This window comes from Manihot esculenta, chromosome 6 (assembly GCF_001659605.2).
Source record: "Manihot esculenta cultivar AM560-2 chromosome 6, M.esculenta_v8, whole genome shotgun sequence".
Classification (NCBI taxonomy): domain Eukaryota; kingdom Viridiplantae; phylum Streptophyta; class Magnoliopsida; order Malpighiales; family Euphorbiaceae; genus Manihot; species Manihot esculenta.
In genome coordinates this window covers 7,847,576-7,867,550 of record NC_035166.2, presented here as the reverse complement: position 1 = coordinate 7,867,550, position 19,975 = coordinate 7,847,576, and the positions used below count along the sequence as shown (strand labels likewise).

General features: G+C 36.9%; 1 protein-coding gene across 5 annotated transcripts in view; it reads right to left on the bottom strand.

The window, feature by feature from the left end:
- LOC110618109 overlaps positions 1-19,975 on the bottom strand; it is a 53,820-nt gene that overhangs the window by 16,926 nt on the left and 16,919 nt on the right. For 3 of the 5 annotated variants that reach the window (XR_006351018.1, XM_021761161.2, XM_021761162.2), the window contains exon 3: positions 7,885-7,980. Coding sequence is in view for 4 of the 5 variants with exons in the window: in XM_021761161.2 (XP_021616853.1) it covers positions 7,885-7,980 (96 nt within the window). In the remaining variant the exon portion in view is untranslated. Of the gene's footprint in view, positions 1-7,884; positions 7,981-13,697; positions 13,791-19,975 lie in introns of all 5 variants that reach the window. The other 2 variants (XM_043957523.1, XM_043957524.1) reach the window with 1 other exon arrangement.

The following is a 19,975-nucleotide window of genomic DNA, read 5'->3' as shown; positions in this document are numbered from 1 at the left end:
GGATCTCCTGTCATCGAGAGATCCTGCCCAATCTGCATCTGTAAAAGTTTCAATTTGGAGATGACCATGTTTGGAGTAAAGAAGCCCTTTCCCTGGCGCAGACTTTAGGTATCTCAAGATGCGAAGTACAGCTTGCATATGAGTCTCGCGAGGGTCATGCATGAATTGGCTGACTAAACTAACAGCATAGGCTATATCCGGTCGAGTGTGTGACAGATAAATCAACCTTCCTACCAATCTCTGATATCTTCCAATATCCACGGACTCACCAGTTCCTGCTTTCAGCTTGTGATTACTTTTAATGGGAGATTCTGCTGGTTTACACCCCATCATACCAGTTTCTTCCAAAAGATCCAGAATGTACTTTCTTTGGGAGATGAAAATTCCTTTTTCTGATCTAGCCACCTCGATACCTAGAAAATATTGCAGTTTTCCCAGATCTTTGATTTCAAATTCCTGGGCCAACAACCTCTTTAGTTGAGCCATTTCCTCTTTGTCATCACCTGTCACCACTATATCATCAACATACACAATAAGAAGGGTGATCTTACCCTTATGATGTTTGATAAACAGAGTGTGATCAGCATTGCTTTGTTGGTAACCAAAGGACATCATGGCTCTGCTAAACCTGTCAAACCAAGCTCTGGGAGATTGTTTTAGCCCATACAAAGCCTTTTTTAACCTGCACACCTTTGCTTGTGTCTTCTCATCAGCGAACCCAGGAGGAATTTCCATGAACACTTCTTCCTCTAAATCTCCATGGAGGAAAGCATTCTTCACATCAAACTGTTGCAAGTCCCAGTCCAAGTTGGCTGCGCAACATAACAAAACTCTGATTGAGTTCATTTTTGCAACTGGGGCAAATGTCTCTTGGTAATCCACTCCATAGGTTTGGGTGAATCCTTTAGCAACCAATCTGGCCTTAAACCGTTCAATTGTGCCATCAGCTTTGTGTTTCACTGTGAACACCCATTTACAGCCAACGAGTTTCTTCTCAGGTGGGAGAGTGACAAGCTCCCAAGTCTCATTTTTAGCCAATGCTTTCATCTCTTCAATCATTGTTTTCTTCCATTTAGGATCTGCAAGAGCTTTCTTCCAATCCTGTGGAATAGACACAGAGGAAATAAACAAGGCAAAGGCTCTATAGGAAGGAGATAAAGATTCATAAGAAACAAAGTTAGAAATAGGGTGTTTAGTGCAAGATCTGACCCCTTTTCTTTGTGCAATAGGTTTATCTAAGTCATTGAAACATTCAAGAGTTGTGGGTAACTCACCAGAAGAAAGAGTTGTGGATAACCCACCAGGAGAAGATTCTTGACTCTGAGTAGACTGCATAATGGCTTCTTCTGCCTTATCTCTCCTTGAATACCTTCTCAAATCTGGCTTGTCCAAACGACCAGTTCTCTCTCCCTGATTGGACATCTCCCCCTGTCTACTAGAACTCAAACTTTCTAGTTGAACCATATCATTCAGAATCACAGAATTCGGGATCACCTCTTCTTGCTCATTATTCTCCCCCTGAAGAGGGGAGTGGGTGGTAATGAAGTAGGATTCAGTTTCTCGAAAGGTAACATCCATACTAACGAAGTATTTCCTAGAGGGAGGATGATAACACTTGTATCCCTTCTGTGTTGGAGAATACCCAACAAACACACATTTAAGGGCCTTGGGATCCAATTTTCCTACCGTCCTAGTATGGACAAAGCAAACACACCCAAATACTTTTGCTGGAACAACGTATGAATTCTTCCATTGTAGAGCCGTCAAAGGACTCATAAAGTTAAGGGTCTTGAGAGGCATTCTATTAATAAGATAAGCAGATGTAAGAATTGCATCTCCCCAATATGTTTTGGGTAGATTCATGGTGAACATAAGAGATCGAGTTACCTCCAATAGATGTCTATTTTTCCTCTCAGCAACGCCATTTTGAGCACTAGTATAAGGACAACTAGTTTGGTGTATTATCCCATTACTCTCCAAATAAGCAGAAAAGCTACTATCCATGTATTCTCTTCCATTGTCAGTTCTCAAAATTTTCACCTTAGTATCAAATTGAGTACAAACCATCTTATGAAAGGATTGAAAACAAGAAAAGACATCACTTTTAGCTTTAATCAAATAGACCCAAGTCATTCGAGTGCAACAATCAATAAAGGTGACAAACCATCGATTACCAGATAAGGAGACCGTTTGAGTAGGCCCCCAAACATCAGAATGAATAGTTGCAAAAGGAATTTGACTTTTATTATGACTCAAAGGATAGGATGTTCTAGTGTGTTTAGCATACTCACAAGCATCACAACATAAAGAGCCAAACTGGGTTTTAGCAAACAAATCAGGATAAAGTTTTTCTAAAACAAAAAATTATGGATGCCCTAACCGCCGGTGCCACTGTATTATTTCCTGATTGACATCCTTATTTTCTCCAAAACAAGCTTGAGATATCGAAGAAGCCGGATCACCCTCCAACATGTATAAGCCATCATGCAGCCTACCATTGCCAATCATCTTCCCTGTGCGAAGATCCTGAATAACACAATGATCAGGAAAGAATTCAATTTTACAGTTAAGAGCATTGGTGATAGCACTGACAGATAAAAGCTTGACAGGAAAGTGGGGAACATGAAGGACAGATGATAATTTAATGTTGGATGTGCAAATAACAGAATCTGTTCCGGATATGGGAGTAAAAGAGCCATCAGCAATTCTGACACTATCTTTGGTTAGAGAAGGAGAATAATTGAGAAAACCTTTATAAGAGCCTGTCATATGTCTATTCGCACCAGAATCGATAATCCATGGAACATTATTAAAAGAGGAAGCATTACCTGACTTTACAAAGTTAGATGTAGCACCAGAGGATGAAGAGGTGTCAATATGAGACAAGAGGCGCTTGAGACTCTGAAGTTCATTAGGGGACATGAACTCAGTCGTTGTTGTCTCCTTAAAGGGCTCCTCCACAGTTTCTGCTAACTTAGCTTGATTTCTAGAGGTACCTCGTTTTCCTCCACGACCTCTAGTGGGACGACCATGTAACTTCCAACAAGTCTCTTTGGTATGCCTTGGTTTCCCACAATAGTCACAGTGTAAGTGATCTTTCTCAGAAGTAGGAGGCTGTGGTGTGCTCAAACTGGTAGTCAACCCAGCCTTTTCAACTGGTGCAGTATGGAGCATAGCATGTCGACGACTTTCCTCTTGTTGAACATGGGCATGGGCCTCTTCTAGAGAAGGAAAAGGATTTCTTCCCAACACTTGGACCCGAATTGGATCATATTCGTTATTCAACCCTTCTGCCATAGTAAAGATTTATGAACAGTGAAAGAATAGGAGGTACCCAAGGTTGTACACACAAGAAAGCCCAATTGATTCACCAAAAGACCGGGTAACAGCACGGGAGAGCCGGAAAGATGGTCGGAATCGTCGCCGGAGTGATCTAAGCGGCGAACCAGTGACAGACGATGGATCACGTGCCGGGAAGGGGTGGCGCGTGAGCCTCACGCGCAGGCTTTTCCGACGTCGGAGCTGGTCGATCGGCCGGCGGCAGTCCGGCGGTGAGAGAAAAAGAGGCTCCTAGATGGGTTAGTACCAAAATTGGTAGATCTAGGGTTTTGAAACCCTAAAAATGAAAAAATGAATTTGGACCCAAAAAATCAGGAAAAAGCTCTGATACCATGAAGAATTTTGGGAAAATTTTGAGTGTTTTTATATTTCACTCTTAATCTTTACAATTGGTCTACATGACTATTTATACACAGAGAATCATATCTAAACAGGAAGTAAATAATCAAATAATAATTACAGAGATAATTAAGGATCCTAATCAGATCAAATCAAATCTCTAGAATCAGCTAGGATTAGTTAAATAAGTCAACAAGATTGTATTAGGATTCTTAATTATCTCTGTAATTATTATTTAATTGTTTGCTTCCTATTTAGTTATAATTTTTTGTGTATAAATATTCATGTAAACCAATTATAAAAATTAAGAGTGAAATACAAGAATACTCTAAATTCTCCAAAATTCTTCAAGAACAAAGTAGTATATGCTCTCTCTAGAAGATCTGAAGATGGGAAGGAGCAAATGATAGCAATACAGTCCATAATACAGCCCACTTGGATATCCTAGCTACTTGCCAATTATGAATAAGATCAACATGCTGCTGATTTTATTACTCAGTTAGCTATTAATCCAAATAGCCACTCTGGTTACAAGGTTAAGCAAGGAGTACTGTATAGGAATGATAGGCTATTCATTATTTAAGGGTGTAATAGAACACTTGAGAATTAATCTTGGCATGTGACTTGATGTTATTGTGTATTGGGGTTTTAGCTTATATTGTTATGCAGGCATTTTTAATGGCCTGCCATGATCAGATTAGTGATGGAGTGGGTAAAGACGTGAAGTTTGTGCCAAGTGCAAGGTAAGGCATGTTCTCCAACCCCTCCCTCTCCCTAATCAAGCTTGGCAACATATTACAATGGACTTTATAGAGCAATTATCCAAGTTTCAGGGTAAGGATGCTATTTTAGTGGTAATTTGCAAATTCACTAAATATGCACACTTCCTACCCTTGCAACACCCCTCTCAGCTCAGATAGTCGCAAGGCTGTTTTTGGAGTCTGTAATTAAGTTTTAAGGAGTGCCACAGTCCCTTGTTTCTGATAGGGACAAGATATTCACAAGCATTTTTTGGAAAAATCTCTTCAAGTTGATGGGGACTAAATTGGCATTCAGCACTGCATACCATCCTCAGCCACATGGACAGTCTGAGAGACTCAATCAGAGCCTAGAATGATACCTCAAATGTCTCTATTTTCAGCACTCTCGTTCTTGGAACAAATGGTTGTCCTTGGAAGAACGGTGGTATAATACTAGCCACCATAGTGCTATTAAGATGACTCCCTTTCAAGCACTTTATGACTACCCCACCTCCACTAACATACATTCCATCATTTTGAAGAATGTATTGTGGAATCAGTAGCAAAGTTCCTACAGAAGAGGCAACAAATCTCTCGGCTAATTAAAGAGAATCTGCAGTCTGCACAACACAGGACGAAGCAGTTGGCTGATAAAAAGAGATCTGACAGAGTATTCGAGGTTGGAGACTAGGTATATTTGAAGATTCGGGCCTATAGACAGACCTCTCTAGCAGTTAAGAAACAATGGAAACTATCAGCCATGTATTATGGGCCTTACCAAGTCATTAAGAGAATAGGCCAAGTAACATTCCATCCAGTGTTTCATGTCCCTTTACTCAAATGGAAGGTAGGAGAGGATACGGTGGTCAATCAACAGCTACCCTCCTTTATCGAAGATGCAGTCATACTTGCCCCAAAAAAGGTGCTCAAGACCATAATAGTCCTCCAAGATGGCAGAAGATTAATGCAATGGCTTATTAAATGGCTTCACATGCCAGCAGAGGAAACCACTTGGGAGGACCAAGCTTTTATCTTGCAGCAATTTCCTGAATTTCGATATTCTTAGGGACAAGAAGAATCTCTTGGGGAGGGTATTGTTACATATTATAGGAGGAGGAGGAGGAATAAGCACGAATAAAGAAATAGGGCTGTTGGAGGGAAATAACAGAATTGTAATTGGAGGGAGAGGTTGTAAGAGGCTGCTATGTAAGATACTCAGTATAAAAGGAGAGATCAGAAAGGCATTCAAGAATCAATCAATAAACCTCTACTCTCTCAACCTCTCAATTCTTCTCCTCATCTCTTTTCTTCCCTCTTTCTCTCATCCCTCTTCTTCTTCTTGTGTGGCTTCTCATCCCCCATTCTAACATTTTCACGGTTAATACTGACACCTGAAACCTATATTTTTCTAAACTTAAAATTCATTCTCCTAGTTTTAAAATTTGTTTTCCTACATTTAAATTGTCTAATCCTGTAATCAACGAGAGCCATAATTCAATCAGCTCTTACCATTTGCTTTGCAACAAAGTTAGATTTTTTTTAAAAAAATAATAATAAAAAGAGGGGGGGGGGGGGGGAGGAATCAACAAATTCTCAGCCAATGAAGATGCACAAGTAAGAACCATTGATTATTGTTTTCCTGTCCTATTTATGAATATATTGGAGGATTGAAATCTATAACCGGAGAGAAGAGGATAGGCATAGTGTCAGCTGCTTTGCCTGGGATTAAGGTTATTTTGGCAAGATGGCATTGTTGGTGCACTACAAAATATAGGGAGTTGGTAGTTAATATACTCTTTAATTTTTTTTTTTTAAAAAAATTAAGCGGCCCAATGCTGCCCTTAGGGCTAGTGTCGATCTGTCACAACTCCAAAAGCAACTCTCAACACAAAAAAGACGTTAGGTTTTCTTATGAAAGAAAAAAAATTAAGAATTTGTGCATTTAGGTTCTTTAGAAATGAATGAGTCATTCCTCCAGCAGTTATATATGTACACAAATTGATCTATTGTAACAGATTATCAGTCATAAAAAGTTTAGGATTTAAACTAAACATAAGAGATAATATTGAACCATGAATTAAATACCTTAAACAAATTGAGCAAAAAGGTATATAAAAAGGTCGCACGTGAATATTACCAAACAAAAATCTAGTCATTCCCATTAACATAGTCAACTACAATTCTAATATTAATCAATAGCAAATGTTTCATTAATATTTAGCTTTTAATTTTCATAAGAACTCTAGTAGAATAGGAATATATTATTAATCTAAACTTTTTATATTTGTTAAACTATAAATAGTCAAGGAACATTTCAATGAATAGAAAAAAAAGAAATCTCATTTTAATTAGAAACTTATATAGTTTAGATTTCATGTATTACATAGATTTAGGATTCTTGGCTAATAATAAGAATTAAGCCTCTGTTTATTTGTAGGAATTAACTTGTATTTGAAGAATAATTTTGGTAGAAAATATTTTCCGAAAAATGTTTCCGTGAAAAATAATTTCTAACAAAATAACTTATTTTTCATTGTTTGGTTGTAATTTAAAAAATAAAAGATTTAATTAGTGGTAAAAGATTCTCAAGGGACATAAAATAACTTATTCTTTTGAAAACAAAGTCAATTTTTAGAAGTAACCTAATTTTCCCTCTAACTAGAAAGATATTTTTGATTGATCAATTTTTTTGAGTGCTCCAAACGTAAAAAATGTGGAAAATATTTAACTAAAAAATATTTTTCATAAAACAAATGGAGAACAAGTTTATAATTAGGTGTGGCTTGGAGTGATCTTTAAATATATAATATAGAATTTAGATTTTACAAAAATAATAATAAAAATTTTTTTTAAGAAATAAAAGTAGAAGTCTACTTATTTACAAGTCTTTTCTAACCTTAAGTTACTCTTTTTTTTTTTCAAATTTATTCTTATTTAAAGGAATTTAATCATTGATTAATAATTATAAACTTGGTAAGTTTTAGAGTATTTGCTAAAAGAAAAAACAAAAGGAAAATAAGATTATGTAATTCCAACACCAAATTGTTTCCACTTTCCATTACACCAAATTACTATGGCCAAAAAAAATTAAAGATTAAAGAGGTGTTTGAATATCGGTAAACCAATAAGGTATATATAGGATATAAGCGTTGATTAGTAATTTAGACAACCCTCCCCCATCCCTGAATTTCAGTCCTACAGCTAGATTTGGTTTCAGCAAAGAACAAACTGTAGGGAAAATAATTGCCTATTGCCATAAGAAACCATAATGCAAAACATTCCATACAATTCAAATAAAAAGAATACTTCATGCTTCTCAACTTGACCAATGAACGATCATAACTGCAAGTACGTCTATTATAATGAAAAGATGACTTCCAATTAAAAGCAGCTCAAATAGCTTTCTAAGCACTTAAAGATATATAGAAATATACTAAGAGAAATACCAAGAAAATTGGTAATGTACCTCAGGTTTTTTGCCTGTTATTTCATCTGGTAGTCTTAGACACTGATTAAGATCAAGTGTTCCAACTACTACTCGATCTTCTCCATTACGCGTATACTACAAACAAATGAAAATAAGAATAACTATATCAGTTCTGTGATTAATGAAACATAAAAACCATGCATTAAGGAACAACTTCCAAACTACAAGTCTAACATGCGCCACTCTCTGTTGACTTATTTGCTTATTTTAAGAATATGATTTGATTTGATTAGAATTTTTAATTATCTCTATAATTATTATTTGATTATTTGCTTTCTGTTTAATTATAATTCTTTGTGTATAAATAGTTATGTAAATCACTTGTAAAGATCAAGAGTGAAATACAAGAATACTCTAAAATTCTCTAAAATTCTTCATGGTATCAGAGTTTTTTTCCTGATTTTAGGATTTAAATTCAATTTTTTCTCTTTAAGGTTTCAAAACTCTAGATCTACCTTTTCGGCACTACCCTATCTAAGAACCTTTCCACCTCTCACTGCCGGCACCAGGAGAATCGTCGAACCATCGCAGGCCCAACTGCCCAGCTCCGACGCCAAAAAATCCCACGCGTGAGGCTCACGCGCCCTCCCTTTCCGGCATGTGAGACATCATTCGACGTTGCTTTGCTACTCCGATAACTCCAGCGCCAATTCTGACTGTCTTTCCGGCCTTCTTGTGCTGCTACCTGGTCTTTTGGTGATTCGGTTGGGCTATCTTATGTGTACAACCTTGGGTACCTCCTATTCTTTCATGGTTCATTTATTTTTACCATGACAGAAGGTAAAATAGTCTTGATTCCTAACTGTGATAATCCTTTCTTGCAAATTAGTCCCGTAAAACTTAATAGAACCAATTATCTTGCTTGGTCAAGATCTTGTTTGCTGTTTATCAAAACTAAAAGACTGCAGGGCTATGTCACTGGTAATAAGAAGCAACTGGATGAGAGTGATCCAGATTTTCCTCAGTGAGACTCGGATAATTATCTTGTTATGACATAATTACTTTATGCAACCTCATATCTTTAAATTCTATTTGTTAATTGATACTGCTGCAAAGATATTGAAAGTTTTGTCCTTAACTTATTCCAAGATTGGGAATGATGTCTAAATTTGTGATATTCGGAATAAGATCCATAGTACTAAGCAAGGAGAAATGACTATCTCAACAATTTCATTCTGAGTTATATGGCTTATGGCAGAAATTTGATTATTATCAGGACTTCCAGGCAAACTGTACTGGAGATGCAGTCAAATTTCGGAGAATAATTGAAAAGGAGCGGGTCTATGATTTTTGTTGAATCCCACATCAACTGTGGAAAGGGGTAATGTGTCCTTATATGGGCTATAGACACTCCTCCCCCTTGAGCTAGCTTTTGGGAGTGAGTTAGGCCTAGCCTAAATTTAACATGGTATCAGAGCCTCTCCATCCGATGTTGGGCCTCCCATAAATATGTCACGCACTAGTGAAATTCTAGGCGTGAGGGGGTGTGTTGAATTCCACATCGGTTGGGGAAATGGGTAATGTGCCTCTTATATGGGCCATAGGCACTCCTCCCCCTTGAGCTAACTCTTGGAGGTGAGTTAGGCCTGACCCAAATTTAACAATTTTATTGCAGGGTTGAATAACGAATATGATCCAATTCGGATCCAAGTGTTGAGAAAAAAATCATTTTTCTTCTCTGGAGGAGGCCCATGCCCATGTTCACCAAGAGAAAAGTCATCAACATGTTATGCTCTATACTGCACCAATTGAAAAGGCTGGATTGGCTACTAGTTTGAGCACACTACAGCCTCCTAATTCTGAGAAAGATCACCTGCATTGTACTATTGTGAAAAACCGAGATATACCAAGGAGACTTACTGAAAGTTACATGGTCGTCCGACTAGAGGCCGTGGGGAGAAATATAATACCTCGAGAACTCAAACTAATTTGGCAGAAACTGTGAAGGAGCCCTTTAAGGAGACAACAGCGGCTGAGTTCCTTTCCCCTATTGAAATTCAGAGTCTCAAGAGCCTCTTGTCTCATATTGACACTTATTCCTTCTCTGGTACCACATCTAACTTTGTAAAGTCATGTAATGCTTCCTCTCTTGATATTGTTCCATGAATTATTGGTTCTGGTGCAAATAGACATATGACAGACTCTTCCAAAGGTTTTCTCAATTATTTTCCTTTTTTAACCAAAGATAGTGTTAGAATTGGTTATTACTCTTTTACTCTCATATCCGGAACAAGTTCTGTTATTTGTACACCCAATATTAAATTACCATCTGTCCTTCATATTTCCCGTTTTCCTGTCAACCTTTATTCTGTCAGTTCTATCACCAATGCTCTTATCTGTAAAATTAAATTCTTTTCTGATCATTGTGTTATTCAGGATCTTCTCAGAGGAAAGATGATTGACAATAGTAGCCTGCATAATAGCTTATATGATGCGGGATTTCTTAGAAAAAAATTTGATAAACCCAAAAAGGAAAAGAAAAGAACAAAGAAAAAAATTTTTTAGAAAAAAAATAAAAAAACTTATGAAACAAATAAATATAGATAAATAGGAATTTATCTATCACCGTGCTCTGATACCAACTAATGCGGAACCCAGGACCAATATGTGATCAAAAACCCCATCACACATCTTGACAAAGAACAAGACAAAGATATTTTCTAGAAGGTTGCTCTACTCCACCCCTAACCAACAAATGTGATTAGAAATATAGATAATAGAGCGAAGGGTGCTCTACCACACCCCTAACTAACCAATGTGATTAGAAATATACATAAATCAAGCAAAAGTTGCTCTACCTCACCCCTAACTAACTAATGTGATTAAAAACATAGATAATTAAGCGATTACAGCTTCGAGAATGTAGAAAGATAATATTTGTTGTTGTATTTCACAATAGAGATTACAAGCTATTTATACATGAGAGATGGTATCTAAATAGAAAGGAAAATCAACCCTATGATTATACAATCTCTAAAATTAAGCAACTGACCCATCTATCAATATTTACTTCCTATATTAACATATTTACTTTCTATAACTTATAACACTCCCCCCAAGTTGGATCATAAATTTTAATCATGTCCAACTTGTTACATATATAATCAACTCGAGTCCCATTTAGAGCTTTAATGAAAATATCTCCTAATTGTTCTCCAGTTCGGATATGTCCTGTTGATATTATTTTTTGTTGGACCTTTTCACGAACAAAATGACAATCAATCTCGATGTGTTTAGTCCTCCGGTGAAATACTGGATTGGAGGCAATGTGGATAGCTGTTTGATTAACACACCACAACTTAGCAGGCACCGAATTTATGAACCCAACGTCTTCCAACAGTTGACGTACCCACAAGATTTCACAAACGGCTTGTGCCATGGCTCGATATTCAGATTCGACACTAGAACGGGAGACCACATTTTGCTTTTTACTTTTCCACGAGACCAAGTTACCTCCCACAAAAACACAATACCCGGTAGTTGACCTCCTATCAACTTTCGAGTCTGCCCAATCAGCATCAGAAAAGCATTCAATATTTGAGTGCCCGTGGTTACCATAGAATAGGCCTCGCCCTGAGGCCCCTTTAAGGTAACAAAGAATCTGTCCCAGAGCATCCCACTGGGCAATAGTAGGAGAGGACATAAACTGACTTACCACACTCACTGAATATGCAATATCAAGACGAGTCACCATCAAATAATTCAGCTTGCCAACTAATCTTCTATACCTTCCAAGATCTGCAAATGGCTCACTGTCTTCTGTAGTAAGTTGAAGGTTGGGGGTCATTGGGGCACTACAAGGCTTAACACCCAATTTCCCTGTTTCTGCCAACAAATCAAGAACATATTTTCTTTGAGATAAGAAGATGCCTTTCTTACACCGCATAACTTCAATTCCCAATAAATATTTCAAGGAACCCAAATCCTTTGTACGAAATTGTGTTTTAAGAAATTCTTTTAGGGATGTGATGCCAGTAATGTCACTTTCTGTAATAACGATATCATCCACATATACTACAAGCAGAATTACTCCACTATCAGAACTTCTATAAATCACTGAGTGATCACACTTACTCATCTTAATTCTAAACTGTTGGACCACCTCACTAAACCTGCCAAACCATGCCCGAGGACTCTATTTCAACCCATAAAGGGATTTTCGAAGTCTACAAACCTTACCTAACTCCCCCTGAGCAACAAAACCAGGTGGTTGCTCAATATAAACCTCCTCCTAAAGATCACCATGAAGAAAAGCATTTTTAATATCCAGTTGATGCAAAGGCCAATCGTGAGTAGCCGCCAAGGAAATAAACAATCGGATAGATGCGAGCTTGGCAACTGGGGAGAATGTATCAGAATAGTCAACTCCATAAGTTTGTGCATAACCTTTGGCCACTAAACGGGCCTTGAGGCGAGCAATAGATCCATCAGGGTTTACTTTCACTGCAAACACCCATTTGCACCCAATAGCCCTCTTTCCTGGGGACAAGGACATCAACTCCCAAGTACCATTAGTGTCAAGGGCCATCATTTCCACTTCCATTGCAGCACGCCAACCAGGATGGGACAAAGCCTCAATAACAGTTTTGGGAATTGAAATAGAATCTAAAGCAGTGGCAAAACAACAAGAAGAGGAGGATAATTGATCATAAGAGACACAAGATGAAATAGGATAAGTGCAAGTACATTTACCTTTGCGATGAGCAGTGGGCAAATCCAAATCAGGTAGTGAAGGATCAGTGGGAGCAGGATCGATCGACGAAGAAGCGGGTAGCGGAACAGAGTCAGAGTCCTCTAAGCGTCTGGAATACACATGAAAGATGGGAGGGCGACCTGGCACATGAGCGAAAGGTGTAGGAGTAGTCTGAGGAGACAGAGCGAACAATGTATAACAAGAGGTCATCTTCCTCCTCATGGTTGTTATAAACAGATGATGGCGGAAAAAACGGAGTGGACTCAAAGAATGTTATATCCGCAGACACAAGATACCGATTCAGATCAGGAGAAAAACAACGATACCCTTTCTAACGTCGAGAGTAGCCAAGGAAGACACATTTGAGTGATTTGGGATCCAATTTAGTAACCTGTGGACGAACATCACGAACAAAACAAGTACAAAACAAAGATTTAGTAGGAAATAAAATGTTATAAGGGATATCACCATGAAGGATGGAGGAAGGTATGCGATTGATCAAAAAACAAGCAGTGGATGCAGCATCAACCCAAAAACATTTAGGTACCTTCATTTGGAATAAGAGGGCTCTGGCTACTTCAAGATGTCGATTTTTTCTTTCAGCAACTCAATTTTGTGAAGGAGTGGCAACACAAGAGGACTGATGAAGAATCCCTTTTTATAACAAATAAGATTGAAATTCCCCAGAGAGATACTATTTAGCATTATCACTTTGCAATATACGGATGGAAGTATTGAATTGGGTTTGGATTTCAACATAAAATGCACAAAAAATAGAAAATAATTCTGAACGACTCTTCATGAAAAACTAACCAAGTAGTACAAGAGAAATCATCAACAAAAGTAACAAAATACTTAAAGCCAAACTTAGACACAATAGGACAAGGACCCCAAACATCTGAATGGACTAACTCAAAGGGGGACGAAGTCCGTTTATTGACTCGAGACAGTATAGGTAAACGAATTTGGCAAATTGACAAGACTCACAATCTAGAATAGACAAAGAATAAAACTGTGGATATAACTTCTTCAAAGCCGAGAGAGAAGGATGCCCCAAACGACAATGAACATCAAAAGGTGTTAAACGCGTGGAACATACCAGAGATCGAGGAGATCGAGGTAGTTGCTGATCCAAGACGTAAAGTCCCTCTAACTTACTCCCTCTACCAATAATCTGCTTCGTCGAAAGATCCTGAAAAACACAGTAATCAGGAAAGAATGAGACACAACAATTCAATGCACGAGTGAGTTTACTAACGGAAAGCAATTAAATCGAATTTAAGGAGACATAATACAGAGGATACAGAAAGAGAAGGGTTAAGTTGACATGACCAGAAACCATGACAGAAGATTTAGTGCCATCAGCAAGAGTAACATAAGAAGGCGATGTATGAGACTCAAGATTAGACAAAAGGGTAGAATTACCTCACATATGATCGGTAGCACCAGAATCAATAACCCATTTGGAGGATGAAGACTCAAAACATGCAGCAGAGTTACCTGACTCGGCAATTGCAGTGATAGAGGAGGAATTAGAAGATTTTAGAGACGCCTGGTATTGGATGAATTGTGCATACTCATCTGCAGATATCAAAATTCCCTGATCGGAAGATCCATTCAATTTGTGTTTCGTGATTTTAGTCATCATAGGAATCACATCAGTTACAGTGGTGGTTTTAACTTCATCCATAAGGACAACCAACCCAAAACGATAGCAACAAAAGAAACTCAGAATCAGAAAACAGTACCCGACGTGAACAGTACCGGCGTGAACAGTACCGATGAACAGTACTCGTGAACAGTACCCCTGTGAACAGTACCGATGAACAAAACCCGAACGGCAAACAAATCTCAGATCTGACAAAGGAACGATGTGGCAACTCCAGCGATGGTGAGATCCAAATGTTACCCTTTATGGGTAACCCAAATGAACAGAGCCCTAAGTCTCCAAATTTTTTTTTTTAAAAAACTTGAATAGAGAGAAAAAAAAAATTAAATCTCTACGAGAAAGATTCTGATACCATGTATAAAGATAATATTTGTTGTTGTATTTTACAATAGAGATTACAACCTATTTATACATGAGAGACGGTATCTAAATAGGAAGAAAAATCAAGACTATGATTATACAATCTCTAAGATTAAGCAACTGACCCATCTATCAATATTTACTTCTTGTATTAACATATTTACTTTCTATAACTTATAACAGAGAAAGCCACAAGAAATTCTTGATAAGTTAACTAAGCATGGAGGAGATCCATATTAGAATGCCACAAGGTTAAACCTTGATAAATTGCTAAAAATGGAGAAGAACCAAAATATTGTTCATACCATCATCTTTTATTTATTGGCCTCTTGTGGCTGCTACCTTAAGGGTGTTTTTATAGCCTTCAAACCCTAATTCTATTGTAGGAAGGTGTAATTACAATATAGGAAGGATATCTAGTCAAATAGTCAAACTTGGATTACATTAAAGATCATTTTCTTAAATTATCTTGGAGAAATCTTGTTCCTAAATGGGCTGCACGAATTTGGCTTCTAATATAGGCCAAATTAATTTAAAACAAATCCTAAAAAATACTAAAATATCAAAATAACAAAATTGGCCTAAATGCAATTTGGTTATACATGCATTACACAATTTGAAATTATGTTGCGCGTCTACATGTATTGAAGAGTGTGTTGCTTATTTCCTTATTCTCCCATGCTTCTCAAATATAGTTGTCATCTCGTAAACCTTGAATTAAACGATGGTAGCTTGATTTGTCATGATTTGGAGTTTCCCATTTTAAATCTTTGAAGCATCGTGCCATTTCCTTGCTCGTATCATTATATGTGTTGGAAGGTGATCCAGGTTCTCCGATATCTCAAACCTATTTTGGAGAAAATAAGGATGTCAATCAGGAAATAATACAGTGGCACAGGTGATTAGAACATCCATAATCTTTTGTCTTAAAAAAACTTTATCCTAGTTTGTTTGCTAGAACTCAGTTTGGTTCTTTATTTTGTGATGCTTGTGAGTATACTAAGCACATTAGAACCTTTTATCCTTTGAGTCATAATAAAAGCCAAATTCCTTTTGCAACTATTCATTCTGATGTTTAGGGGCCTACTCAAACTATCTCCTTATTTGATAATCGATGGTTTCTCACCTTTATTGATTGTTGCACTTGAATGACTTGGATCTATTTGATTAAAGCTAAAAGTGATGTATTTTCTTGTTTTCCATTCTTTCACAAGATGATTTATACTCAATTTGATACTAAGGTTAAAATTTTGAAAACTGACAATGGAAAAGAATACATGGATAGTAAGTTTTTTGCTTATTTAGAGAATAATGAGACAGTACACCAGACAAGTTGTTCTTATACTAGTGCTCAAAATGGCATTGTTGAAAGGAAAAAGAGGCATCTATTGGAGGTAGCTCGATCTCTTATGTTCACCATGAACCTACCCAAAGCATATTGGGGAGATACACTCCTTGTATCTGCTTATCTTATCAATAGAATACCCCTTAAGACCCTTGACTTTATGAGTCCTTTGGAGGTTCTACAAGGGAAGAATTTATGCATTGTTCCACTAAAAGTATTTGGGTGTGTTTGCTTTATCTATTCTAGAACGGTGGGAAAATTAGACCCCAAGACCCTTAAATATGTGTTTGTTGGTTATTCTCCGATACTAAAGCGATATAGGTGTTATCACCCTCCATCTAGAAAATACTTTATTAGTATGGATATTACCTTTCAAGAAACTGAACCCTACTTCAGTACTACCCACTCACCTCTTTCGGGAGAGAATAATAAGCAAAAAGAGGTGACCCCGAATTCTGTGATTCTGAATGATATGGTTCAACTAGAGAGTTCGAGTTCTAGTAGACAGGGGGACATGTCCAATCAAGGGGCAAGAATTGGACATTTGGACAAGTCAGATTTGAGGAGGTATTCGAGGAGAGACAAGGCAAAAGAAGACATTATGCAGTCTACTCAGAGTCAAAAATCTTCTTCTCGTGAGTTACCCATAATTCTTGAATGCTCGAATGATTTAAATAAACCTATTGTACAAAGAAAACGGGTCAGATATTGTACTAAACGCCCTATTTCTAACGGGTCAGAGTCCTATTATCTTGTGCAGCCAATTTGGATTCGAACTTACAGCAGTTTGTTATGAAGAATGCTTTCCTCCATAGAGATTTAGAAGAAGTGTTCATGGAGATCCCTCTTGGATTCACTGATGAGAAGACACAAAAAAAAGGTGCAGGTTAAAAAAGGTTTTGTATGGGCTAAAACAATCTCCGAGAGCTTGGTTTGATAGGTTTAGCAGAGCCATGATGTCCTTTGATTACCATCAGAGCAATGCTGATAACACTCTGTTTATTAAACATCACAAGGGTAAAATCACTTTTCTTATTGTGTATGTTGATAATATCGTGGTGACAGATGATGACAAAGAGGAAATGACTCAAGAATTTGAAATCAAAGATCTAGAAAAGCTGTAATATTTCCTAGTTATTGAAGTGGTTAAATCAGAAAAAGAAATCTTCATCTCCCAAAAAAAGTACATTCTGGATCTTTTAGAAGAAGTTGGTATGTTAAGTGTAAACCAGCAGAATCTCCTATTAAAAGTAATCACAAGATGCAAGCAAGAACTGGTGAGTCCCTGAATATTGAAAGATACCAGAGATTGGTAGGTTGGTTGATTTATCTCTCTCACACTCGATTGGATATAGCCTATGTTGTTAGCTTAGCCAATTCATGCATGACCCTCGCAAGACTCATATGTAGGCTGCACTTTGCATCTTGAGATACCTAAAGTCTGCGTCAGGGAAAGGGCTTTTTTATTCCAAACATGGTCACCTCCAAATTGAAACTTTTAGAGATGCAGATTAGACAGGATCTCTCGATGCCAGGAGATCCACCTCTGGCTAGTGCACAGTTGTGGAAATGAACCTTATCACGGAGGAGCAAAAAACAAAGTGTTATTATCCGGTCAAGTACTAAAGCAGAATACAGAGCAATAGCCAAAGTGTGTGTGCACTTTCATGGTTGCAAAAGTTATTGAAAGGAGCTAATGTTGCCCGAGAGAGACAAGATAACTTTGTATTGTGACAATAAAGCTGCCATCAGTATAGCACAAAATTTAGTCCAATATAAGCGAACGAAGCACATTGAGATTAATCGGTATTCCATTAAAGAAAAATTAATGGACGGTGTCTTGAACTTAGTTCATGTGACTTTTACTGGGTAACTTGCGGATGTGTTTACTAAATGACTCAACAATAAAATGTACCATAATCTGATTTGCAAGTTGGATATGTACAACATTTATGCACCAACTTCAGGGGGAGTGCTGACTTATTTGCTGATTCTAAGGATATAATTTGATTTGATTAGAACCCTTAATTATCTCTTTAATTATTATTTGATTATTTGCTTCTTGTTTAGTTATAATTTTGTTTAGTAATAATTCTTTGTGTATAAATAGTCATGTAAATCACTTGTAAAGATGAAGAGTGAAATAAAAAAAATACTCTAAAATGCTTCACTATCATATTAGAGACCAAGAACTATAGAATTGGTAGTTAGTCTATGAAAGTTCAAACCATACATACAACACTATCCACCTTCAAAACAAAGAACATAGAAGTCTATAAATATTAGTTGTTGTTTAACATAGGCAGGCCTCCTTTGAGAAAAAATAGGTGTAAATGAACCGAATCAAATGGAGCCGAGCTTTGAAGATCTCAAATTTGATTCACATTTTAATTTTTCACAATCGAGCCGAACTTCCGAACTTAAGCTTTACTCATTTTAAACTCGAGCCAAATATTAATAATCTCAAACTTGGTTCGTTTAGCAAACGAACTAAAATAAGTTGAGCTTTTATCGAGCCTCATCTCAAATAATTCACGTTTAATTTATTTATAACTATAATAAGTTTTTGAAGAATTTTGGAAGAAATTTTTTATTCTTTTTCAATTGAATTAATCTTTATAAGGTTTGAATATTTATACATAAAAAATCAACCTAAATTAGAAATATTTACAATAAGAATAAAATTCCTATAATCAAGCCGAATAATCAAGCCTAATTAGGATTCTAAAGATCCGAATCCTCCTAATTAAGAACCTTCTATATTGGTCAACAATTCCCCTCAAATTGATGCCTATATGACACATGCTCAACTTGCAAACCAAGATGTGATATGTCTTGTTATTGAGCCCTTTGATAAATATATCAGCTAGTTGTTTATTAGAAGTCACATGATCTAATCTCAAGACATCATTTATTAATCTCTTTAATGATGAGTCGATCAATCTCTATGTGCTTCATTCAATCATGTTAGATCGGACTGTGAGCTATACTAATGTTAGCTTTGTTGTCACAGTATAAAAGGAGTTTGTCCCTCTCCAACAGTTTCAATTTTTCTAACAATCTCTGCAACCATAGGAGTTCACAAATACCTTGTGTCATTGCTCTATATTCCGCTTCAGCACCTGATCGAGCAATAATACTTTGCTTTTTGCTTTTCTAAGTGATCTACCTCAATTTGCATATGTAAATGCGTGTATGTAGAGATGACCATATTTAGAGAATAGGAGGCCATTTTCCAAGAGCAGACTTCAAGTATCGCAAAATGCGAAAAACAGCTTGCATGTGAGACTCACGAGGATCATGCATAAACTGACTGACTAAGCTGACTGCATATACTATGTCTAGTTGAGTATGCGAAAGATAAATCAGTCTGCTTACCAACCTCTAATATCTGCCAATATCCACTAATTCACCAATTCCTGCTTATAGCTTGTGATTGCTCTCAATAGGAGCCTCTACTAGTTTGCAACTTAACATACCAGTTGTTTTCAAAAGATCTAGAATGTATTTTCTCTGAAAAATAAAAATTATCTTCTTTGACCTAGCAACCTCGATTTTTAAGAAATATTGCAGTTTTTCTAGATTTTTAATTTTTAATTTCAAACTCCTGAGCTAAAACCTTTTTTAGCCGAGTCATCTCAAAAGTAATTTTACATTTGTGATGTCTGATAAATAGGATATGGTCAGCATTACTCTGTTGATAGCCAAAGAAAATAGAAGCTCTATTGAATCAATCAACCAAGCTCTAGGTCCTTTCCTTGTGGTTTTTCATCAGCAAATCCAAGAGAGATTTCCATATACACTTCCTCTTCTAAGTCTCTGTAGAGGAAGCATTTTTCACATCAAATTGTTGTAGGTCCCCGTCAAGGTTGACAGTGCAAAATAGCAATACTTTGATTGAATTCATTTTAGCAATAGGAGCAAATGTCTCTTGGTAATCCACTCCATAGATTTGAGTGTATCCCTTGGCACCTAGTCTAGCCTTGAATATTTCAATTGATCC